Below are 27,163 nucleotides of genomic sequence, written 5' to 3'. Positions count from 1 at the left end.
AATCTTCACCCTGGAGGCATTTAATTTTGCATTATTTGGCATCTTGCAAACCAGTGAGCCTGGTTCCTCTTTAAGTCCCTTCTTTAACTTCTCTCTTTGCTCTCACATTTTTACTATAAGCAGCAAGAAGAAACCACTGGTATTTTCAATAATCTGGTTGGGAATGTATTTAGCTAGATCTCTTAATTCGTTAGCTCCATTTTCCACTTCCCACATAACTGCACAAGCCCCGTTGCTGTTGGCAAGCTTCAGTTCCGTGCCACACAGGCCTCTCTCCACGAGGCTACCCGCAACATGACTTCTTCCCCCATGTGAGTGACCGGACGGACAGACACCAAGACAGAAGCCACAGTCTTGTATAACCTAATCTCAGAGTGACACACACCATTTCTGTTCCCTTTAATTGGCTGCACAGACCAGCCCTGGTACAATGACAGAGAAGAGCACACTAAGATGTGGCAGCCAGTGGGCAGGGATCATTGGGGACCACCTCGGAGCCTGCTATCACATCTCCTAAGTAGCATAATTACTTGGTAGCTTTTACAATAATCGGTTTTTCCAAAAGGTCTAAAAATATGAGGTCTTTTGTTCTTTTTTAAATCGATGGCACATAAGCATAGAAAAGTCTGGCAGGACCTACAGATTCGTAATGTCAGTCATGTTTATTTCTGGGTATTGAGATTATGGGTGATTTTATTTTTGTTTCTGTAACTTGGTTTCCCAACGCTTTTATAATTAATTTATAATCAGAATTTTTTTTCATTTTTTTCAATGTGGAATATTCCAGAGACAAAAAAAGGTAAAGGTTGAGACAACTTATTATTTTCAAACATTTTGTATGAAGCATTACTAGACACTAGGTATTTCTGAAGTGGAAAAAAGGATATAATCCTTGCTTTTAAGGAATTATGTATTTGGGAAGACAAAAACACAGCTATAATACACGTAATAAATTCTACAGAAGAGGAATAAAGGAGCATTAAATAAAGGGCAATAGGGCTTCCCTGGTGGCGCAGTGGTTGAGAGTCCGCCTGCCGATGCAGGGGACATGGGTTCATGCCCTGGTCCGGGAAGATCCCACATGCCGCAGAGCAGCTGGGCCCGTGAGCCATGGCCACTGAGCCTGCGCGTCCGGAGCCTGTGCTCCACAACAGGAGAGGCCACAGCAGTGAGAGGCCCGCGTACCGCAGGGAAAAAAAAAAAAAAAAAGGGCAATACACAGAGGAGCCAACTTAAACTGACTCCTTAAGACAGATGGGAAAGAGAAAGGGCGTGGCTACAACAAAGGGCCTTTATACCAGCCTTGGAGTTTGGACTTGGCATTACAGTGCGTGGATGCACCATTACAGGAGTATAAGCAGGGAAATGAAATGACCAGATATATTTTAAAAACTCCCCTACACTGGTTTCATTGTTTTATCTTTAAAAATACTGATCCACCTGGAATGTTGTAAATGTTACACTTCAGTGCAAGACAAAATGAAATAAATCTCAAACATTAGTTAACATTAGTACATACAATGTTTACTATCAAAAAGAACTTTAAAGCCTTAAAAGAGCTTTGACACGTCTTCAAAGTTTAATTTCTAGAATTACAGCAGAAAAAACATTCCTGCTGCTAAGACTTTAAAGAGCTTGGCTGAACTGTGAAATGTTCAATGTGGCAAAACCAACTGAAGAGGCAGAAACTGATAAATGGCATCAGCTAGCAAACATACAAATGAATGAGCACCTTACTGTGTACATGTCTATCTCGTTCTCATTTGGCACACTGTAAGATGGCACACTCCAAAAATCATTACATGCGGAGAGCAATCCTTTTCCAATCCTTTATGTCCATATACTTCCATGGAGATCAACATTAAAGTGTTTACTGCCTTGAGTGCAATCAAGGTATGGCATGATTTTAATGTGAATCCTTTATTGTCCCGTAAGGTCACGGCATAACTGATTTAATGTAGAACAGGTAGTTCGCGTTTCTTAACTAGCTGCTCTGTTCTTTCTCTTCCACGTTGAGTACAGTATCCACAGTTATTCCTATGTCCTGCAGTGACCAGCCTCTCTCCACTCCCAGAGCCCTTCTGGGAAAGGAAGTGCAAAGGCTGTATAGGGATGTGTGGTACCCAATTTTCATCATCCAGTCAAACAAGACCTAAAAGAGAAAAAGCTTAGTTATCAAATACTGTACAAAATTGTGTCCCTCTAGAGCACCATAATATTTTACGATTCTTTCATTGTTAAATCATGCCCCTAGGAGTCATGAAACAGAACTTTCATACCTTTCAAAGGAACTTTCAAGAGTTTAAAGGAAAAGAGCACGCCATGAATTTTGAGATGTGAATGACCTTTAATACCTGTGGTTTCAGACAAGGCCTAGGGACTACTGGCGCCTACAGACAGAAGCAGTTAACAATTAGGAAAGCCCCAACCAAACGGAATGGAAAGATTATCCAATAAAAAGGTTAAGAACAAAAGGTTAGCATTTGGGAAAAAAGTCATTTAGATTATAATCTAAGCCAACAGTCCACATCGAAATCACCCAGGAACTGTCACAACAGACATGTCCATGTCCCAGAGACTCTGCCTTTTGATAACCCAGTATTCAATGGGCCATCCCTATAAATGTATCACATTTCCTTTCATGAAGATTCCCTTAGTAATTGTCCAAATTTCCACTTATTATTGCCTAAAAACAATGCCTGCTAAAGGATGGTTTGTTGGTTTAGGAAGAAAGCTGAATGACAGAATGTTCTCAGGGGATGGTGGTGTATCAATTATAGGTAATCCCTGACTTCTACCACCATCCATGTACCTACTGATATTCCATGTAATGTGTATTATGTCATAGAGTGACATAATTTTCCAGTATATGAATATGCCTTCTTTTAACCAATCCTTCCATAAACACTTATACCTTTGACCATTTGTCTTATTTCCAAAGAGTAAGTTCTCATAAATGGAATTACTGGGCCAAAAGATGTATTTTTAAATATATACTGATAAATTATCCCACAGGAACAGTGGTCTGACTTACATTCACATGAACACTGCCCAAAACTGGGTACTATTCTTTTTAATCTTTGACAACTTGATAGGTAGAAAACGGTATCCATTTTAATCTGCATTTCTCTGATTCTAAGTGAGGCCTAATGTTCTACTGAGCTATTTCTATTTTTTTATTTTTTTGGCTGTGTTTGGTCTTTTTTGCTGCGTGCAGGCTTTCTCTAGTTGTGGTGAGCAGGGGCTACTCTTCGTTGCGATGCACAGGCTTCTCGTTGCAGTAGCTTCTCTTGTTGTGGAGCACGGGCTCTAGTGCACAAGCTTCAGTAGTTGTGGCACGTGGGCTCAGTAGTTGTGGCTCATGGGCTCTAGAGCGCAGGCTCAGTAGTTGTGGCACATGGGCTTAGTTGCTCCGTAGCATGTGGCATCTTCCCAGACCAGGGCTCGAACCCGTGTCCCCTGCATTGGCAGGCGGATTCTTAACCACTGCGCCACCAGGGAAGCCCACTAAGGTATTTCTTTTCCTTGATTTGTATAAGCTCCTTATAGAAAAAAAATAATTTTTCCAAATTTTTAACTTGATGAACTTTATAGAATTTAAAATTTTTTATGTAGTCAAATCTGTCAGTATTTTCTATTATGCTTTATAGTATTCTTGACATAGAAGGTTAAATGCAACAGTAAGGATAGAAAATTAGATAATTACAGAATTTTTTTTTTTATAAATTTATTTATTTATTTATTTTTGGCTGTGTTGGGTCTTCGTTTCTGTGCGAGAGCTTTCTCTAGTTGCGGCGAAGGGGGGCCACTCTTCATCGCGGTGCGCGGGCCTCTCACTGTCGTGGCCTCTCACTGTTGTGGCCTCTCTTGTTGCGGAGCACAGGCTCCAGACGCGCAAGCTCAGTAGTTGTGGCTCACGGGCCCAGTTGCTCCGCGGCATGTGGGATCTTCCCAAACCAGGGCTCGAACCCGTGTCCCCTGCATTGGCAGGCAGATTCTCAACCACTGTGCCACCAGGGAAGCCCCAATTACAGAAATTTTTAACACACACATAATATGTTCAAATGCACTTAAACGTAGAAATACACCCAAATATTAGTAATTGGCTTTGGTGCCAGACTGCAGATTAAAATTTCTTTCTACTTTTCTACATTTTTCAAATTATTGCTAGTGAACACAGTATTGTTTTCAAAAGAAAAAAATAAGTCTATTAGAACAAAAAGTAACAAGCTTTAAAGAATGATCTGAAAACTACATACAAGCAATGGGGTTTAGGTTAATAATCCATCAAGGATAATAAGAACAAAGTTAATACCACCTGCTTCCAAAAGCTTTGAAAGCATCTTACCCACCAAGCTGTGAAAATGTAATTAAAACAAAAAACAAATTAAAAAAAGAACTAAAAAAAATCTGAATGCAAAAATCACAGTTCAAGAAGGCTCAGCATACCTAATTCTCCAAATTTCTGCCACGTAGAGTACATATATAAATCCCATTTACCAGGACTTCCCTGGTGGTGCACTGGTTAAGAATCTGTCTGAAAAAAAAAAAAAAAAAGAATCTGTCTGCCAATGCAGGAGACACAGGTTCGAGCCCTGGTCCGGGAAGATCCCACATGCTGCAGAGCAACTAAGCCCGTGCGCCACAACTACCAAGCCTGCACTCTAGAGCCCACGAGCCACAACTACTGAGCCCATGCACCACAACTACTGAAGCCTGTGTGCTCTAGGGCCCATGCTCCACAACAAGAGAAGCCACCACAATAAGAAGCCCGTGCACCGCAACAAAGAGTAGCCTCCATGCGCCGCAACTAGAGAAAGCCCACACACAGCAACGAAGACCCAACACAGCCAAAAAAATAAATTTAAAAAGAAAAAAAATTCCATTTATCCTCACCTGATGGGAGTACAGACAACTGATAACACCTCCTCCCTGCATGGGAATAAACTATTGCCAAATTCAACACAAATATTTCTCCAGGGCTTCCCTGGTGGTGCAGTGGTTGAGAATCTGCCTGCTAATGCAGGGGACACGGGTTCGAGCCCTGGTCTGGGAGGATCCCATATGCCGTGGAGCAACTAGGCCCGTGAGCCACAACTACCGAGCCTGCGTGTCTGGAGCCTGTGCTCCGCAACAAGAGAGGCCGCGACAGTGAGAGGCCCATGCACCGCGATGAAGAGTGGTCCCCACTTGCCGCAACTAGAGAAAGCCCTCGCACAGAAACGAAGGCCCCACACAGCCATAAATAAATAAATAAATTACTAAACTCCTACCCCCAACATCTTCTTTAAAAAAAAAAAAAATTTCTCCAAATATGATTCTCCTCACCTGTGAACTGCAAGACTTAAAAAACCTTCTCCTCAGGACACGCCCACTTGGACATCGAAGAGCAACAGTCACGACCTGAGGAATAAAAATGTCCAAATGAGAATTCCAACTACTGCTCTTTGCAATTCCAAAACCACTACTCCTACGAAACACCTGTACACAGTTCTAAGAGTTCATGTGGAGTTTTGTAGGAATTTAGCTCTGAGAGCTGTACACAAAAATTAAGGTCCAGATAAAATTCACCCTAAACACAGAAATAATTCTTCTAAACCTGAAAAACATCTTCCCACTGATTGAGGAGACCAGTGACCGAGCCTTCCAGAGAGGACACCGAGACGCAAGGCTTCTGTCTGCCAGACAATATCAAGACTGCAGCTGGGCTCTGAAAGTGACCTACCAAACCAAGAAGATCCAGGGCCACCTCAGAGTCTGCAGACAAGACGAACACTAGACTGGAAGGAAACAAACAGCTACCCTTTTCACTCCAGCACTGTAGGCTGTGCTCCATGCCTACATCATGTGCGCAAATGAGAGACAAGCCTGGAGCTGGTCCTGGTTTGCTGGGGCTGCAGGAGACCCCCCTCCTGCGAGCAGCTTTGTCCGTTTTACATGTTGAGTTTCCCCACCATCTTTCCTCTGATAAAAGAGTTAAACAGCTAAAAAGGGCTTGCAACGTGCTAGTATATTAAAGGACACTCTAAGAAGAAAAGAGTGGGAGGGACCGAGAGATTATCACACTAAGTGGAGTGAGAAAGACAAATACCATATGATGTCACTTGTATGTGGAATCTAAATATGATACAAATGAACTTACGAAACAGAAACAGACTCACAGACATAGAAAACAAACTTTATGGTTACCAAAAGGGAAAGCAGGTACGGGGAGGGATAAATTGGAGTTTGGGATTAGCAGATACAAACTACTCTATATAAAAGAGATAAACAACAAGGTCCTACTGTATAGCACAGGGAACTCTATTCAATATCCTGTGATAGGGCTTCCCTGGTGGTGCAGGGGTTAAGAATCCACCTGCCAATGCAGGGGACACGGGTTCCATCCCTGGTCCAGGAAGATCCCACATGCCGCAGAGCAGCTGGGCCCGTGTGCCACAGCTGCTAAGCCTGCGCTCTAGAGCCTGCAAGCCACAACTGCTGAAGCTCGCACGCCTGGAGCCCATGCTACGCAACAAGAGAAGCCGCTGCAATGAGAAGCCCGTGTACCGCAGCGAAGAGTAACCCCCGCTTGCTGCAACTAGAGAAAGCCCATGTCCAGCAACAAAGACCCAACTCAGCCAAAAATAAATAAAGCCAAAAAAAAAAAAATCCTGTGATAAACCGTACGGAAAATATGAAAAAGAATATGTGTATATATGTATAACCGAGTGACTTTCCTGTACACCAGAAACTAACACAACCCTGTAAATCAACTATACTTCAACTTAAAAACAAGAAAAGATGACGATTTAGTTATTAATTCTCATGTTCATTATTTGCCGTTAGGAAACCCTTTTCTATGGTCAACATTATCCCAACTGTCCTGGGAGTTCTGTGGCAGCACAGTTTGCAGAAGTGGTGGTTTTACAGCAGCACCCACCACCCTTCAGGAAAGCCATGTTAGAAAATCTTTCTATTCAAGTAGGTAAGGTGTTTGATTCATACCCAAATCAGTGCAATCTGTAGCTCTGTCAGTACTTCTACTAAAGAAAATTTTATAAAACAAAGAAATCACAAACTAACAATCACTGATTAAAAGCCAATTTTGCTTATTTTTAGAAACAATAAAACTTAACTTTTACAGTGAGGTTTTGTTCAAACTTTAATGATCTGATAGGATACTTAAAGCCAAATGCTTTAAGAAAAACTAAGGTTAAAATCAGTGAGTCAGGACCTCCCTGGTGATGCAGTGGTTAAGAATCCGCCTGCCAATGCAGGGGACACGGGTTCGAGCCCTGGTCCAGGAAGAGCCCACATGCTGCGGAGCAACTAAGCCCATGAGCCACAACTACTAAGGCTGCGCTCTAGAGCCTGCGAGCCACAACTACTGAGTCTGCGCACCTAGAGCCCGTGCTCCACAACAAGAGAAGCCACCGCAATGAGAAGCCCGCGCACCGCGACGAAGAGTAGCCCCACTCACCGCAACTAGAGAAAGCCCGTGCGCAGCAACGAATACCCAGCGCAGCCAATAATTAATTAATTAATTATTTTTAAAAAAATACAGTGAGTTAACATTTTCTATTATGATTAAATACTTAAAGAGAAATGAACTATCATTGTTTGAAACCCAGCTACTGTTCTGTTATTACAATTACTGTGAAAGGTGGGTGTACAATTTCTCCTAAGATTACTGACAGTCCAGTGGACTGGCCTATGAATGGGTAAAAGGCCTGGGACACAGTGCAAATTGGAAAGTAAATCACTGTGCCAAACACAGATTATTAAATGAAATCTAAATGAAAAGTAGCAGCAATAATTAAAATGTAGTTCCCCTTAGAATAAAATAAGATAGCATACAATCATGAGAATAGATGCTATGGTATTACGGTAACAATAATGATGATTTACAAAACTATTTTCAAATTATCTTAAATTCTACACTTATTGTCTTTTCAATTTAAAAGTAGAAGAGTAACATATGGTGAGTATTCTATTGTGAATTCTAGACTACCATGAGTTAGTTCTTCCTCTCATTTAAAAAAATCTTACTGTATTATTTTAGAACTCTATGGATAGTTGTAATACGAAACACATAACAGGCACTTAAAAAAATCAGGGTATAATGCTTAAGATTTGCTTTATGTTTCAGATTCCCCACTCCCTTATCAGAAATCCATGTTAGCCATTAGTTCACTCATCTATTAGTCTGCTCCTAAGTCCAAGCAGGCTTCCACTATAACAGGAATTTTCTCATATGGCTCATTATTATAGAGCCACAGCTACTACATATACAGAAACACACACACACACACACACACACACACACACACACACACACACAGTGAAAACTTCATTCTGTTCTGATAACCTTTAAAATGAATGTTAGTCCCTTCCCGAGCAACAAAGAATTATAAAGATGTCCCTCACAGCCACTATGGAGAACAGTATGGAGGTTCCTTAAAAAACTAAAAATAGTGCCCGCTTCGGCAGCACATATACTAAAATTGGAACAATACAGAGAAGATAAGCATGGCCCCTGCGCAAGGATGACACGCAAATTCATGAAGTGTTCCATATTTTTTAAAAAACTAAAAATAGAATTACCATATGACCCAGCAATCCCACTACTGGGCATATACCCAGAGAAAACCGTAATTCAAAAAGACACATGCACCCCAATGTTCACTGCAGCACTACTTACAATAGCCAGGTCATGGAAGCAACCTAAATGCCCATGGACAGACAAATGGATAAAGAAGATGTGGTACGTATATGCAATGGAGTATTACTTAGCCATAAAATGGAAAGAAATTGGGTCACTTGTGGGAACATGGATGCACCTAGAGACTGTCATACGGAGTGAAGTAAGTCAGAAAGAGAAAAATAAATATCATATAATATCACATATGTGAAATCTAGAAAAATGGTACATATGAACTGGTTTGGAAGGCAGAAATAGAGACACAGATGTACAGAACAAACGTATGGACACCAAGGGGGGAAAGTGGCGGGGGGTTGGGGATAGTGGTATGATAAATTGGGAGATTGGGATTGACATGTATACAGTGATGTGTATATAATAGGTAACTAATAAGAACCTGCTGTATAAAAAAATAAAATTCATATATTAAAAAAAAGATGTCCCTCAATGGCCTATATGGGAAAAGAATCTAAAAAAAGAGTAGATATATGTATAACTGATTCACTTTGCTGTACACCTGAAACTAAAACAACATTGTAAATCAACTATACTCCAATAGAAATTTAAAAAAAAAAAGTCCCTCTATTCTGTGGGGGACACCACACATTTAATGGGCCTAACTTTAATAAGGAAATAGAGAATTTCCTGAAAATTATAACCTCCAGTATTCCTAAAAGTGAAATTATTATTTTACATATGGATTCATGAAATAGTTGTGTGGCTTGAGGATTAAAATATATTAGTTATGACAGGGCAAGCTTTATGTATGATGATATTTCATGATTATGATACCAGAGCAAAGCTGCAAAGTTGGCCAAATACAAAATGGTACTTTGCAGAAAGCCAGAAACAATATGACTACATGACTTATAAACATCCTAAAATCTTGGATAACTGTGGCAAAGCACTCATTGCCTACTCCAAGTGTGCCTTTTTAACTTTGAAAACACTTCTTTAGGGTGATAGGGTGAAGGATGGGTTAGAAAGGCACACTCCCCAAACTAAAATGCTTTCTTTTTCTTGTTTTTAACTTTGATGATGATAATGACACTCCACACTTAAGGTCTACTTTCACTATTAGGAAACAGTCAAGCACAAGGGAGGGGAAAAGCCAGGCAGATGTCCAGAGGGACCAGGCTAACTGCCCAGAAACAGGTCATTAGATCAAGAGCAGGATAACAAGGTCAATGAGAACAGGAGCGTTATTGAAAGAGGGACTGGGACACTGAGAATCATCCAAGGAGGTAAAACTAGTGGCTGGTGAATGGTTAGCGGGAATTAGGAATTTATGCTTTGAATTCTTAGAAATCTATGAGCAGTAGCAACTGCACAGGTGGAAAATGCCTTGCCCAATGATGATTCTAATAGAATCAAAATGTTCCAATACTTATTTGCTTTTCTTTTTTGCGGTACGCGGGCCTCTCACTGCTGTGGCCTCTCCCCTTGCGGAGCACGGGCTCCGGACGCGCAGGTCCAGCGGCCATGGCTCATGGGCCCAGCCGCTCAGCGGCACGTGGGATCCTCCCAGACCGGGACACAAACCCGCGTCCCCTGCATCGGCAGGCAGACTCCCAACCACTGCGCCACCAGAGAAGCCCCTTATTTGCTTTTCTTGATTAGTGTAGAATACACTGTAAAAGTATCAACCAGTATCAACCATATATTAGCAGCACTCTTCATAAAGCTTCATTACATAATATAAAGTTGCTTGTACCTCATTAATGCTATATCTATACAGTGCATTTAACTATATATATATATATATATATATATATATACAGTGCATACATTTAACATATAATTTTCAGGTAACAATTATTTACCTTAATTTTGTTGACTTTATTAACCAAAAAAAGAGCAAAGAGGACCAAAAATCAGAGCAGAGCCAGAGGAAAAGCAAATAGGAGCAGGGAGAAGAAAATAGGGGTAGAGTACTGCTTGTAGCGAAAATAAAGGAGAAGTTCTGGCATAGCCAGAGGGCCAGGGCTCTCCTAGCAGGGACCTCGGAAACTCCTGCCTATGGCCTCAGCTTCAAGTGAGGAGATGGGATGAGATCTCATTTAGGTTCATCCCAGCTCTAAAATTTCATTACTCTGATATACACTTTACTAAGTGTAGCACAAAACGTCATCTACCCAGTATGGGAAAAGGGTAGAAAAGAAACAAAGTGGAATAACTATGAATAACTCTTATAAAGAGGAGAGCAACATCCACTGCCTCTGGCTGGAGGTCTCTTGACCTTTTTAGGGGCACAGACCTGAGATTCTGAAGAAGAACACTGTCCTTCTACCTATAATCACAAAAAGGTACAATTTCAAAGGATTCACTGACAACCTGATGTCTACCATCACCTTTGGTGACAGACTGCTGTCCTGTAGGAGTAACATCACGTGCTTTAAAGCCCCATTAACTTCTTAAGAGGTGTTCCCTGTCAACCTGAGCTGTACTTAAACACTCCTGTATTGTAAGTGGTTATTATGGATACCAACCCAGAGCTTAAGGAGAGGTGAGGGTGCAGGAGGCTCAGGACAAACATGTCATGGGTATGGATTTGATGGGTGTAACAGGGAGGAATTAGACATTTGGTTTTTCCTTAAATTGAGTTTCTCCTGGGGACTGTGATTCTCCTGGGGATTGATTGCACACTTCATTGTCTCTATTTCTGTATGACTTTCAGATTTTCCTCAGACATCCAAAATACTAAACTTAAATGTTGCAAATGTGTTGACAAAAAAGAGACCCTCCTACGGCTTTCATGGCTGCCTCAAAAATGGTTTTCAGGGAGTGTAACAGTTGCTGAGCCTCGGGAAATGGAAAACCATCCAGCTCTCCTTTGCCTAAGCCACTTCGTGGTTTTAAAGACACGTGTTCCCGTACATTAGAGACTGTCTGAAACTGAGCTGGGCAACTGCAGGAAGGCAGCATAGATTATGACAAAGTTGGGCAGAGGGCAGCTCAATGCAGAGTGGGGGGCTCAGTCCAACCCTCCCGTTCAAACACCAAACCAGCCTTCAATTCTAACACCTACAAAGTAGCTGCATTCTTCATTTTCTCTTTAAGGGGAAAACTACAATTTGAAGTCATCTGCCTATTTTGACTCTATTTTAATAGGTAACTCATTTGCTGACCTAAAGTTTTGGAAAAGCCCAAGCATCCTATCTCTGCCTGAAGAAGTGGGAGGGCTTTAAAACACAAGCTCGGCAGACAGCAGGCTTCCAAAATAGGACTCGCAATGAGGAGTTTGATATTACCCCATATTCAAAACAAGGTCTAATCATAGTGCAGTCACATAAACACTATGCTGTCTCTCCTTTCTAAACCCAAATTTATTTATTTATTTATTTATTTTTTGGCCACACCTCACGGCCTGTGGGAACTTAGTTCCCCGATCAGGGATCAAACCCAGGCCCCAGCAGTGAAAGTGCCAAGTCCTAACCACTGGACCACCAGGGAATTCCCATCTAAACCCAAATTTAGATAAAATGTACTTACTTGATATTAAAGAAAATAGAAAATATATTTAATTTTCAAAGAGAAAAAAAATAAGCTTACTTCTTCAGCTATTTCAGGAGGTTCTTCAGGTAAATCAAGAACCTAAAGAAAAATAAGTATTTAGTAACAGGAATGTAAACAGTTTGAAGAAGAAAAAAATAATCTCAACATGAAGAGTTCCTTTGATATAGTGTTTGGACATATCTATCCTTAATGAAATATTTACTTTTAATATATATTTATAAAACATTTACAGTGAGAACGAGACTCACTTAATAAACATTTTTGGGTAAGCAACTTTGTGCTAACAGTAGATCATAAAAACAGGATTTGAGATGATAGCTACCAATCTATACACATTTAAAGAACTCCGTGTTTATGATGTTCCAAGACATTATACAAAAATGTACTACTTACAGAAACAGGGTAAATACTAATTAAGTTCAATAAGACCCCCAAATTATTTTGGTTCATACATATACACAGTAAGATGAGTGCATATTTATTTTTCTTCACCAGCATCTTCTAGGGGACTGGATAACCACCGTTCACTTTGGTTGCTTTCATGATTTACTCATGTTTCCCTATTTCTGTTAATCTATTAAAAAAACAGATGTACAGACCATTTTCTCTCATTAAAACACTTGTTATGAACAATTTCACCTCACCTCCAGGGATGCTTTTTATTTTTTAATACCATAGATTCCATGTTTTATAACATTTTGTCTAACAAACGTTAACTGCATTTATTAAATAAACCATTTGTTTTTCTTTGGTATAAAAAGCATATGTGACAGTCAACCAAAGGTTACCATCAGCATGAGATAATTTGTGCTATTAACAAAAAGGAAAGACTCTTGAAATTTTAATTAGTCCTACGGACTAAATGTTAGACACAGTTCAATGATCTGATTCTTACTCTCAAGCTCCACGAAGGGACCAGGAAAGCTCAGACTGAAAAGCAGTATGTTAGAAACTACTTTTAGGGACTGGATAGCCTACTAGCTTTCCCTAAGACTCAATAAAAAAAGACTTATTTCAACCTTAACCAGCTCCAAATCATAGTTAACTTAGGGATTAAAGATTTGAGAGAAAAAAAGGAATAAACCTGGGCATCATTCCAAAGTGAACAGTTGCTAACTCATTCCCTAGAAGGGCCGCGGAGAACAGCGATACACTCATGTTAATAATATTAGCCACTCACTAAATATGACTTCATCGTGTCTTACCTACCCATAGGAATATTTCCCTTAGTAAACATAATATTTTTCATTTCTATATAATTTAATTACTTCCTCAAAAGAACTATTTTCTAAATTTATCACCATTTATCTTCCTAGATTCCTTCTAAAGTTTGGCTCAGAACATTAATATTAATATTAAACCAGAGAAGTGACTCTTAATGAAGCTGAAGCTTAATGAATCCAGATGAAGACACCATCTGGATTAAAAGCCAGTCCTAATCTTCCCTCAGTGTAACACTTTCACCCACAGAACAATACTCTTACTGCACACGGATACAGCTCAGTGAGCAGGCATTAAGTAATGAACCTCCTTCTGCGTGGGCTGCTCAGCGGGTGGTGAAACTTTGGTTACAGGCTTAGGCAAATTCCGTCTCTTTGCTGCTTCTCTGTTTGATGTTTCAGAAGATGTTTGACTCTCCCTTCCAAGCACCGAATCTTCATCACCCTGGTCAAAAACAAGACAAGTTCTAAAGAGATGCTCTCTATCGACTTTATTCTATTCACAATGGTTATTTCTTTTACCCTGATGGCATTTCAGTAAAAAAAATATAATTAAGTCATTATTAGACCCAGAAATTTAAAGCATTATCTCCTTAGACCAAAAAAAACATGGAACTTAACTAACGTCTCATAGAAACCACCCTGATCCAGCTCTGGGGCTCCCTCTGAGAGTACAAGGCTGAGAGGGACCATTCCATTTTAATTGACCCCTAAGGTTTTCAGTAAGAACAAAGAAGAAAACCTGAATGATATCCTTTCCTCCCTGCAGTAAAGGAAGCAAAGCAGTGCAAGAGATTGTTTCTTAAAAAGGCTGTGAAAATAGAACATGTGTGTAAAAACACAGGTCTCTGCGTGTGACCAGGCAATACTTCCATAGCTGCGTGTGGCCCTAGTACCTTGTTATATATAAATATTTTAGCTCTCAAATTCAAACTTTGATCTTCCATTTGAATTAATCACTTTAGGAGGGATAGGATTTTATTCCAGAAATCTTAAAGATTACTTTTTATTAATATTATCTATTAAAACCTTTTCTTTAGCAAGATAATTCACTTAAATGTCAAAGTCTCAAATATATACTTATTAGTTCAATAATGCCTTTCTTCTATATGTACTGACCTTTGAAAAGTTCTCTTTATCAAACTAAAAATGGGCACCATTTTGGTGGGCTGTTTTCCCCATTCTTTTATCCTAAGAGAATTTGTTGGAAGGAGCATGGGGCATGGGAGTCAAGAAATATTGACACTACGGCTTCCCTGGTGGCACAGTGGTTGAGAGTCCACCTGCCGATACAGGGGACACGGGTTCGTGCCCTGGTCCGGGAAGATCCCACATGCCGTGGAGCGGCTGGGCCCGTGGGCCATGGCCGCTGAGCCTGTGCTCCACAACGGGAGAGGCCACACGGTGAGAGGTCCACGTACCGCAAAAAAAAAAAAAAAAAGAGATATTGATCCTGAACAATTAACTGGCCAAACTTAAGCCCCCACTGCAAACTAGGGGCTGGATCAGCAATGGGTACATTTTCCTTCCTAGAGTCTCAGGTCATAACACCAACAGTCTACTCGCTCCCTGACTTTCTTTTGTCTCCACTAATTAGGTTAAAATATATACTAGTAGTACCACGGAGACATAGCCTAAAAGCAAGGGGCAGAATGACTAATTCACACCATGACCATTTCAGAAAGAAACGTGGCAGGCTAAGGTCAGGCTGGCAATGACTAACATACAAAACCAGCAGAAGACAAACGCAACTCAGAAGTGAAGTCACTACATAGAGTAGTTGCATTTTATGTTGTCGTCTTTCCCATTAATTTTATTACCCACCCTTGATTGTTTTATGACGTATTTACCATTAGGAAATGAATACAAACACTCTGCTTCATTGTCAGGATCCTGTTTACCTCTACTGGATCATTTTCTTTACAAAATGGTGAAAGGTGCAATATAAACAGAAAGCAAAACAAAACAAAACAAAACAAAACAAAAATGTCTTTGGGACAGAAAGGATCTTACACAAAAAGTCTGTGGCCAGTTCTAAAACTGAATTCCTTTATGATAATCCTTTTTTTCTCTGTAAGAAAACTTAACATTGTAAACATCCACTAGCAAATGACAAAATTCATACTTAATGCCAAAGGAAAAAAGAGTCAAAGGTCAATTGGGCTTTAAAAAAATAAAGCCAAACATGATGAATATTATGAGAGCTTATAATACCTTAGAGATCTGAATTCCCTCAAATAAAAGATGTGATTTGGTCAACAGTTTTCTCAAAGACTGCCTTATGTTAGAGCTTTTCGAGGATCTAAGTTATATACTCTTTAGACATCAAAAACCACTTAAACACATGACATACTAATATGCTAAATAAAAACCGATATACAATCATTATAAACAAAGACTCCTACAAAATAGACTGGACTAATCATTTGCAATTTTTAAAAAATCAATACATGCTAAAGGAAACCTAAGCAATAGCAGAATTCAAAATATAATATTTTCTAACCCCAAGTTTATGACCATTGCTTAACTTCCAGGTTTCACCCGTCATATGATAAAAGCGTTCTTCCAGCTTTTTCAATTTCATTTCCTGTTGTGGTTTTAGAACATTCTCTATGTATCTGCTGGCCTGTTCCAAAAAACATAAATTAGGTGGTGTTACTATACATTAACATTCCTAAGATTTTATTTACATTGTCTATAATGTTGTAAATAAGAACCAAGTAAGAAACGGTGTTTTCACACTCATTCAATTTTGCCAAAAAAGCAACATCCTCCACTTCTGCATCACTCTCTAAAAATTTGCATTCGTGCTTAATGCAAATAAAAACAAATGTTCTACACTTCTGCTTGTATGGCAGTCTACCTATATATCCTTTAATGTGTTTTCAATGCAACAAAAAATTTATGAGGGGCTGGAATACAAAGATGCAGAGGACAAGGCCTTAGACTTCCAAAGCTTAAACCCAAAGCTGTTTGTTCAAGGCATGATGCCTAAGGCATGAACTGGTTTGGAAGAGCAGTAATTAAATGTTGCTCGATCATGGTAAAGTAGAAAATATTTTTGGACTCAAAACACACGGAGATTCTGGTTTTAAGATCACAGAGTGAAATTATTTCTACCTCCCTTGCCTCTTGAAAAATCACCCCAAAACAACCAAGGGAACAAGAAACAGAAACCCTAATTCCATCACCAATGAAAAACAGAGAAACACTATAACCCCCAAACCACTATACGTAAGGACAGATAGAGGAATGATAACTGATCTGAGGGAGAAAACTGCAACCTAGGTGCTTGCAAAGGATGACAGCAACAGGAAGCCAGGCGTGCACGCCACAGACTGGAACAGCTCAGGAAGAGAGACACCAGGCTCCCTGGCGGGGACACAGGGTGAGGGGCAGAGCTAATATTGGGGGTGTCGGAGGAAACCATGCATCAGCCAAGTGTCACCAACCTGAGTTCTGGGACTCTAATCAACAGAAGTTGGTAAGAAGCCAGATGAGAAATTCAGGCAATGCTTTATTGGGATTCCTGCTGCAGCCCTGGGAGCGGGAACAAGTAGCAGGTTCCCTTGCTCACTCCCTGGGGTGGGGGTGTGGGGGTGGGTGAGCTGGTCCCTTAAATAGGGTGAGAGGAGGCCTGGAGGGGCGCTTACGTGGCCTGCCCACCCCCATGGTGGTGCTGTGTGCAGGGGTCGTGAGCAGTACCCTGCTTCTGCTCCTGGCACCTCAGGAGAGGCAGTTGGATTTTGGCCTTTTTGTATCTTATTGTTCATAATTTGTCCCAACTGCACAGGCATGCAGTTATTTTTAGTCCCTTATACTTTCTTTGTATTCTGTTGCTTTGTCCAGGGGCAAGAACTGCAGTAAAGGGTCCCAGGTCCCAGCCTGTCTCACAATGAGTTTGTAATGAACCAAGGATTAGGACTATTCCAATTCCTTGAATCTGAGTTTCTTAGAGAAAAGGGGGAAAATTATAAAAAGAGTTATTGGACCCCCAGACCCACTACCCTACCACACATCCAGGAATGAAGGTTTATTCTCTGGGAATATGAATCAGAAAGGCTGCTGAGTCACAGATCCAGGCCTAGTAGAGGGCAGGAATGCAAACAAAAACAGAAAGAGCAGGTGAAAACGCACCCACTGGAAGGTGACACTCCCCAGCCCTTCCCAACTTGACTCAGATTGCTGGCAGCCAGGCCTTAACCCCCACCCCACCCCACCCCACCCCCGCACCTGGGAGAATGGAGATGCATTGTCTAGAGGAGGTGAATGGCAAAAGAGAAACACGGAGATACTGACAAAGCTAACTTACTCCTCAGTAACCCTACAGTTAAATCGGTGTCTACCCTACATCAGCAGACAACCCATCAAGCTTTGCTCCCATACACGGAAATTCCAATTAGCTTGATTTTCCTTTTTCTTTGAAGTAAAACACAAAGCTTGATGAAATTCTACAAATACTTACACCATCCGTTAGCTTTTAGTGTATCATTCCTAAACTGAAGGACGGAGCCAAGAATTACCAGATGATTAAGGAAAGCCTCCTGCGAAAAATGGAGACTAGAACTAACAAACAGAAAAAGGGAACGTGAAAAACCACACTGGAATTTTGAGGATAATGGTGCAATACTTCAGAATTCTAATGATTTTCAACCTGTAATTCTATACCAAATCAAACTATCAATCGTGTCGGAGGAGAAAAATCACCTTTTTAGAATCCAAAGACTCAAAAATCTTATGCATCACCAGGCACATGTCTGCCCAGGCTGGGCACTTCACCATGCACACAGATACATTGTGAGATACTGATTTATTAGTTTCCCTTTGTCCAAAGAGAGGAGACAGAGGGTTAAAGTTTTTAGACTTTTGCCAAACAGAAGAATCCCAACCTTTTTTTTTTTGAACCCTCAGGAATTACAGATGCCAATTAGTATATAATTGGCATATAGATGGAATTATAGTTAACTAATCCATCTCGCATGCAAATCTTTAAAAATGAATAGTAACTTCCACAGGAAATAACACTAAACATTAGAAGCTCAAATATTTACAAGAGAACTTCTTACAAAAGATCTGGCAAGGGACTTCCCTGGTGGTGCAGTGGTTGAGCGTCCGCCTGCCGATGCAGGGGACACGGGTTTGTGCCCCGGTCCGGGAAGATCCCACATGCCGCGGAGCAGCTAGGCCCATGAGCAATGGCCACTGAGCCTGCGCGTCCGGAGCCTTTGCTCCACAACGTGAGAGGCCCACGTACCGCAAAAAAAAAAAAAAAAAAAAAAAAAAAGATCTGGCAGGGACACTTTCCTTGCTACTGAATTTAGATCAGGGTAGTTACAAATGTATTGAACAGTAACTACTCCCACCCCCTAACAAATATATAGGCTTTTACTCTTGGGATCTTTTTTCAGCCTTCACTTGTTTACTTAAAAAAGGAATAATTTGCTCACCAGAAAAACAAGTGGTAGATATCAAAATTTTAATGCCTTTCTACCTAGGCCTTTGTAAAGGGTTTATGTTTAATATTTAGGTAAAAGTCCACAATGAGTCTCCTCTTTTACAAAGGTCAATCATCAATCTGGCAACTGTGCAAATGCTACCTGACATTTCAAGGTCACGAAAATAACTGTTAGATAATCATACATGGTAAATGCAATTCCTAGCTAGCAAAACCAAACTTGGATGGGATGTAGCAAAAGCAGTGCTCAGAGGTAAAGTTACAGCTGTAAATATCTAATTAAAGAAGAAGAAAAGATATCAAATCATTAACTTTACACCTTAAAAATCTTGAAAAAGAACAAATTAAACCCAAAGCTAGCACACAGCAGCAAATAATAAGGAAGAGATAAACAGAGAATAGAATAGAAAAACAGCAGAACTAATGAAACCAAAAATTGTTTCTTTAAAACGATCAACAAATTTCAGAAAACTTTAACTTGACTAAGAGAAGACAACTAAAATCAGAAATGAATGTGGGGAATTTACTACCAACCTTACAGCAATAAAAAGGATTATAAAGATGTACAATTGTATGCCATCAAATTAGATATCCAAGATGAAATGGACAAATTCTGAGAAACACACAATTACCTAAACTAACTGACTCAATATGAAATAGGAAATCTCAACAGACCTAACATAAGACTGTGTCAGTAGTTAAAAACCTCCCAACAAAGAAAAGTCCAGGACCAGATGGTTTCACCACTAAATTCTATAAAACCTTTAAAGAAGAATTAGCACCAATCCTTCTCAAACTCTTCCAAAAAACAGACAAGGTGAGAACAGTTCCTAACTCATTCCATGAGGTCAACATTATCCTGATACCAAAGCAAGGCAAAGACACTACAAGAAAATTAAAGACCAATACCCCTTATGAATACAGATGCAAAAATCCTAAACAAAATACTAGCAAACTGATCCAACAGCTTATTGAAAGGAGTATATACCAATGCCAAGTGTAATTTATCTCAAAAATGCAAGATAGTTCAACATAAGAAAATCAATTAATGTAATACATATTAATAAAACAAAGGGGGGAAAAAACCACATGATCACCTGAATTGATGAAGAAAAAGCATTTGACAAAATTTAACACTCTTTCATGATAAAACTATTTAGAAACAAGGAATAGAAGGGAACTTGCTCAACATAACAAGCATCTAGGAAAAAATCTATAGCTAACATCATACTCAATAGTGAAAGATTAAAAGTTTTCTAAGATCAGGAATAAGACAAGGACGCCTACTTTCAACACTACTGTTCAACACTGTTTAAAGTTTTAGCCAGACTGATAAGGCAAGAAAAAGAAATAAATGACATCACTTTTGGAAATGAGGAAGTAAAACTATCCCTATTCTCAAATGATATGATCTTATACATTAAAAATCCCAAAGAATCCACACACAAAAACCACTAGCGCTAATAAAAAATAAGTAAAATTGCTGCACACAGATCAATATACAAAAATCATTTGTGTTTCTATACACTAGTAAGGAAAAATCAAAAAAGAAAATTAAGGAAACAATTGAATTTATAATAGCAACCAAAAGAATAAAATACTTAGGAATAAATTTAGTCAAGAAGGTGAAAGCTATGTACACTGAAAACTACAAAACATTGTTGGAAGAAATTAAAGACAGAAATAAATGGAAAGACATTTCATGGTTATGGATTGCAAGAATTAATATTAAGATGCCAATACTCCTCGCAGCAAAGAAGACTTAATATCATTAAAATGTCAGTACTACCCAAAGAAATCTCCAGATTTAAGTGCAATCCTTCTCAAAATCCCAAAGCCCTTTTTTGCAGAAATGGAAAGGCCAATCCTCAAATTCATAAGGAATTGCAAGGACCCTCAACAGCCAAAACAATACTGAAAAAGAAAAACAAAGTGGGATGACTCACACTTCCTGATTTCAAAACTTACTAAAAAACTACAGTAATTAAAATAGTATGGTACTGGCACAAGGACAGATATATATATATAAAGCAATGGAATAGAAGTGAGGGCCCAGAAATAAACCCATATATCTATGGCCAATTGATTTTCAACAAGGGTGCCAAGACCATTCAATGGGGAAAGAATAGTTTCTTTAACAAATGCTGTTGGGACAACTAGATATCCACATGAAAAAGAATGAAATTGGACTCCCATCTCACACCATACACAAAAGCTAACTCAAAGTAGGTTAATAACCTAAATATAAAAATAAAACTATACACTCTTGGAAGAAAATATAGGGGTAAATTTTCATGACTTTGGATTTGGCAATGGATTCTTAAATATGACACCAAAAGCATGAGCAACAAAAAAAATAAAAGATAACTAGACTTCATCAAAACTAAAAACGCTTTTGTGCATCAAAGGACAATAACAAAAAGGTGAAAAGCAATCCACAGAATGGGAGATAATACTCACAAATCAGATATCTGATAAGAGTTTAGTATCCAGAATATATAAAGAACTCCTATAATTCAACAACAGAAAGACAAACAACCCAATTTAAAAACAGGCAAAGAACTTAAACAGACATTTCTCCAGAGAAGATATACAAATGTCCAACAAGCACGTGAAAAGGATTTCAACATCATTAGTCAACAGGGAAATGCAAATCAAAACCACAATGTGATACCACTTCGTATGCATTATGATGAGTACTGGGGGCGGTGAGGGGTGGAAATAATAAATGTTGGTGAGGATGCAGAGAAACTGGGACACTCAGAAACTGCTGGTGGGCATACAAAATGGTATAGCCAGTGTGGAAAATAGTTCAGCAATTCCTCAAAAAGTTAAAATATAGAATTACCATATGACCTAGCAATCCCATTTCTATGTATATACCCCAAAGAATTGAAAACAGGTATTCAAATACTTGCACAAAAATATTCACAGCAGCACGATTCACAATAGCCAAGAGGTGAAAACAACCTAAATGTCTATCAGTGAATGGATAAACAAATTCTGATCCGTCCATACAATGGAATATGACTCAGCCATAAAAAGGAAAGAAGTACTGATATATGCTATATGGATGAGCCCCAGAACACACTATGCAAGTGAAAGAAGCCAGACACAAATGGTCACGTGTTATATGATTCCACTTGTATGAAATATTCAGAATAGATAAATCCATACAAACAGAAAGCAGATGTTGGTTGCCAAAGGATGGAAAAAGTGGGGAATGGGGAAATAACTGTTTAGTGGGTATGGGGTTTTCCTCTGCAGTGAAGAAAATGTTTTGGAACTAGACAGGGGTAGTGGTTGCACAACATTGTGAATATTCTAATTGCCACTGAATTATACACTTTAAGATAGTCATGTCATGAGAATTTGACCTCAATAATAAAAAAATCGGAACACAAACACATAAAGCAACAGACCTAAATTTAAAATGCCCCAGACATTTTTGTATTCCCTTTATATACTCTCCGAAATGTATGCTTTACCTTTTCACCCTGTGCCTCTTGCTGTTTTTTCCTCACAAGTTTTTGCCTTTTCTCATTCTTCTCTTCTTCTTCTAAGACATCAAAACATATAAGTACTTTTTAATTCCCAAGTATCAGTACGTTGAATGTTATTTTCTCTGACAATCTTCTGCAGATCTTCACATTTTGGGAGAGAAAAGCCTTCAAAAAACAGACTGTATTTTTCAAATAATGAAAATGAGATACATGCAGACAGCTGAAACCAGGAAATCTGCAAGAAACTTCTTTCTGTAAGAAAAGGTCTATTCTGAAAACTAAAATTCTCTGACATGTATTGTATGTTACAGTTTTGGTGAGGAGACTTCAAGAATAATGAAGAATGCTCCGTGGCATGTGGGATCTTCCCGGACCAGGGCTCGAACCCGTGTCCCCTGCATTGGCAGGTGGATTCTTAACCACTGCACCACCAGGGAAGTCACTACAATATTGTTTTAAAAGGCTTCTTGGGCCTCCCTGGTGGCGCAAGTGGTTAAGAGTCCGCCTGCCGATGCAGGGGATACGGGTTCGTGCCCCGGTCTGGGAGGATCCCATATGCCGCGGAGCGGCTGGGCCCGTGAGCCATGGCCGCTGGGCCTGCGCATCCGGAGCCTGTGCTCCGCAACGGGAGAGGCCACAACAGTGAGAGGCCCACATACCGCAAAAAAAAAGGAAAAAAAAAAAAAAAAAAAAGGCTTCTAACACAAACTTTTACTTCCCACAAAAACAAAACAAAAATAAGAACAAGCATGGTTTCCTAAAATTAAGAGCACTTAACTATACATACAATATAAGTGCGTAAATAAAAACTGCCAGAATGGAATGAAAAATAAATTATCTTTAACTCTTAATCTTAATGATAGATATATTTACCATTTGTAGAACAGTTTACAAGCTGTACATACCAAACAGCAGTTAAGCTGCACAAACACACAATTTAAAATTAGCGAACGTGCAGAAATGCTATAGTTTCAAATGTATATACAAGAAAAAAGTATACTTTCTCATAAAAATATTGGGATTTATAGCCTATCCAAAATTGTAACTAAAGTTGTAATGATTACTCTACCTTGAAATTACACAGCACAAATTAATGGTAAAATGATTCTTACTGTGCAAAGTTCTAGAATAAATAAAGGAAAGAAATTTCGGTAGAAAAGTATAAAAGGGTAGCATAAACAATAAACTTACCTTTCAGATAAACTTGGGAAGATTTAAACGAGTTAACCCATGAGGTAGTCACAGAAATAATTAATGTAAGGAGAGTAAGCAGTAAGAAAATCCGGCCACACAGCAAAATTAGATCTTTGATTCCTTATAAAGGTTAAAAAAAAATACAATTAAAATTCAAAACATTTTTCTTGATACTAGGTATTAACACAGTAGAAGATCATTTGTACTAGAAAAGTACAGTAAAAGTTAAGGTACACAATTGTCTTAAAATTTTTCATATAGTCTCCTTTGGGTGCCAAAATTCATAATGACTGCCATTACCAGAGCAAGTTTTCAGAAAATGATTCTAGAACATCTTATGTCTCAGGAATATAAGTAGAATTCGAGTGACTGGCTACATTATAAATATATGACTATCAATAATGCATAAATTCTGGTTTCCCTTCTTCCCAGAGAAGGGAAGAAAATTATCCACATAATTGGGAATTAAATCGTGATGGTATCATCTTATCAAATTCTAGTTCTATTTAAAAACAGTCACTCTCACTGAAACAGCAAATTCTTATTTCTGACAGTTAAATTATACAACTCTGTACTTCTCTATTTCTCAATATTTATTCTATCATATGTAAATAAAATTACTAGATACATGTTTGCCTAGAAAAAAAGTTAAAAACTTGGTTTTGTATTACCTTAAGAACAAGATGAAAATTAATGAGCAGAAATGTAACAAGTACCTACTTTGTGTAATACAACTTGCCAAATGGTGAGGGAGTATAGATATAAAGTAGTATAAAAAATGGTTTCTACCCTCCAGGAATTTTTAGTTTTGTTTTATAATTCTCAAAAGTTACCAGGCAGATGTACAGAGGAACCATCTTACCAATGTGATGGGGGCTGGCAGTTAGTCAATTAACTGAAAATTAAAGAAGGAATTATATATACAGACTTAATTTTTAACTGAAAACAGATATATATATATATATATATATCATCCTTTTTTTAAAAAAAATCAGTTTAAAGTTGTTTAGTGAAGGTTTTTTTTTTTTTTCTTTTGAATTACAGCCCTTCCAACCTTTGCCAGCATTACTACTGATTCAGGTATTGCTCAATATGCCACATGATTAAATCTCAGGTAACTATGGTCATTTCAAAAGTAATTTGACACATAGAGTATTGGTATTTAGAGAAACCGTTGTGTTATAGGATTTATGTTCCATATATTGCTTTTTGTTCTAGCAAGCAAGCAATTTCAAATGTCATATGGGAATACAAAAGAACTAGATTAATGTGTGCACCTCTCAATTAGAAATTTTTATAAGTAAGTTGAGGTGTTTTGTTTTGCGTTGTTTATACCTATTCTCAAGAGCCCATATGCAGGGCACTTCAAAGGATAACAAACGTGAGGAACCAGCATTAAAGTATTTAGCTTAAGTACAAGTAAAAATGTATCAGCAATGAAGGCCTTTACAGAGTAGAAAAAGACAGGTGAACATTTTTCAATACATGTCCAAAAATATAGCCCAGGTGAATGAACACTCCTCCTCCCTTTGGTAATTCAATAGGAGGAAGAGGAGGGGAGAAGGGAGAGGAGGGGAGGAGGGGAGGAGGGGAGGAGGGGGAGGAAGGGGAGGAGGGGGAGGAGGGAGAGGAGGGAGAGGAGGGGAGGAGGGGGAGGAGGGGGAGGAGGGGGAGGAGGGGGAGGAGGGGGAGGAGGGGGAGGAGGGGGAGGAGGGGTCTCTGCTCTCAGGAAGTATATTCCCCTGTGGTCAGAGCTGATCGTGTGAACAGATCTCCTTCTACAACCCTGGGTAAACATCTTCTCATTGACTAGTGACTCAAATATTAGTGCAAACGTAGAAGATTCTAGATGAGCAGAGTAAGGGTGAATTCCTTAAGGTAAGGGAGCAGGTAAATTCTGGAATAAGTGTGAGTTTAACATTTCTGTATATCATTTGGATAAAGGTCTTGTTAGATTCCAATACTGCTTGAGACTTCTGGAGAATCTCTGTAGATTTTTTTAAAAGCATTTTATTTTAATTTCTTATTTCAAGCAACATTCTGGGTACCTGACTTCTTGGGGGTGGGGAGAAAGAGAGGAAATATACAAGCTCGGTTTCATCACGGTCTCTAATTTTAGGACTGAGTTTAAGGAGGGAAACAGACATGTAAACTGATCAATAATATGTCCAAAAATGAACTGATTCTCCACTGGTCCACCAGTTTCCTTTCAGTTTTTCCTTTATCACTGGCACCACCAACGACTTGCGGTTGTTCAACTCCACATATAGGAGCCATCCCTGAATCTCTCCTTTCCCTCACCCGAATCATTAATCCATCAACAAATCCTAGTTGGCTAATATCCCAAATCTGTGCACATTTCACCTCCTCTGTTATCCTAGTCAGGCCAACCATCAAACAATCATCACGACTTCCCTACTTCAGAAGCCTATGCCTCACTGCTTCCACTGCAGCTTCCTTGCAAAACATTCTGCACACAGAACCCAGTGACCTGTTTTAAAACCTTAGGTAAGTCCCTTAACCTCCCTATGTCTCAGTTTCCTCAACTGTAAAAAAGGGATTATAATAGTACCCACCCTCTATGACTGTAAAGCGGATTAGATGAGATAATGAATAAACACTTAGACTTTGGTTTACAGTAAGTGCTCAATGAATGTTTCTATCTTGAGCCAATCTCCCTCTTAGTCAGTCTCCTTGGTCCAGCCTCAATTTTCTTCATCCTTTTCTTCCAAACACATCACAGTTCCTTTGTCTGGAATGTTTTCTCCCGGCTTTTCAAAGTGGTGGTTCCTACCATCATTTAAGTCTCTGCTGAAATTCCTCAGTAGGCCTACATCACATCAACCTGTTTATTTCCTCTTGAGCATTCAACACAATTTGAAAGTCGTGTATATACTTGTTCCTGTGCTTTCTGCCTCAGTCCCCTTTCACGCAAAACCTCACCAGACCTGGAGAGACTTTTTGCGCCAAGGGGAGTCGGCCGCGCCAGACGGAGTCGGCCGCGCCAAAGGGAGTCGACCTCCCCAAGGTGAGTCGGCCTCACCAAGGCGGCGGAAGTCTCGCTCCCCCCAAGGACCCGCGCCGGAAAAGGGAGACAGGCGCGGTGCAGCCTGGGAATCGTAGTCAAAGCTGCCTAGAGGGGACGCGGGTGGGAAACGGAAATTCTACGCATCGTTCACGGGACCGTCACCTGGGTATGAGCACCAAGAGGGAAAAGCCAACACTTACCCAGATCTGGAATCCCACGTTGGAGCTCCAAACACAAGAGCGGGAGAGCAGCAAGGAGGAAAACGCCAACAACGCCACGAGTAGCCATAGTGGCGGGCGCCCCGCTTCCGGGCGGAAGGCCCGCCCCTTCCGGTTGCTCCTCCCTTGGAAGGTGGAGTGGAGGAACCCTGCCTAAGGGAGGAATTTGGGGAGACAGCTAGACCCTAAAGCCAGGTCGTTGGTCGGACTGAGATAAGACCAGGTTTTTGAACTCATAATCTGTAGCCTTAGAACAAATGCAGGTCACCTCCTCAAGTCACGTGATGTCCAGGGGAGACGGCCTTGCTGGTGCCCGTCTAACCAAGTTCTATGAAAGCAAAACGTG

The 27,163-nt window shown here is 39.6% G+C and overlaps 1 protein-coding gene and 1 non-coding gene across 3 annotated transcripts; one reads left to right on the top strand and one right to left on the bottom strand.

Annotated features, from left to right (window-relative positions):
- Positions 1-820: 820 nt before the first annotated feature.
- Positions 821-26,913, bottom strand: UBXN8 (UBX domain protein 8). Of its 2 annotated transcripts, XM_060085921.1 has the most exons (8): positions 26,800-26,913; positions 23,569-23,691; positions 22,363-22,433; positions 15,923-16,045; positions 13,727-13,864; positions 12,236-12,277; positions 5,329-5,403; positions 822-2,152 (listed from the first exon to the last, which is right to left on the bottom strand). In XM_060085921.1, exons 1-8 carry the CDS (start codon positions 26,885-26,887, stop codon positions 1,985-1,987), a joined length of 828 nt encoding a protein of 275 aa, XP_059941904.1. In that variant the 5' UTR covers positions 26,888-26,913; the 3' UTR covers positions 822-1,984. The 2 variants fall into 2 exon arrangements, with proteins under 2 accessions (XP_059941905.1, XP_059941904.1); XM_060085922.1 differs by lacking the exon at positions 5,329-5,403 and having other exon boundaries at positions 821-2,152.
- Positions 8,457-8,563, top strand: LOC132481406 (U6 spliceosomal RNA). The gene has a single exon (XR_009530827.1). It is a non-coding gene; the product is annotated as a U6 spliceosomal RNA (small nuclear RNA).
- Positions 26,914-27,163: the final 250 nt, after the last annotated feature.

The sequence above is a fragment of the Mesoplodon densirostris genome, chromosome 20 (assembly GCF_025265405.1).
Source record: "Mesoplodon densirostris isolate mMesDen1 chromosome 20, mMesDen1 primary haplotype, whole genome shotgun sequence".
Lineage (NCBI taxonomy): Eukaryota > Metazoa > Chordata > Mammalia > Artiodactyla > Ziphiidae > Mesoplodon > Mesoplodon densirostris.
Note: the sequence above shows the minus strand (reverse complement) of the source record. Positions and strands in the feature narration are given on the sequence as shown.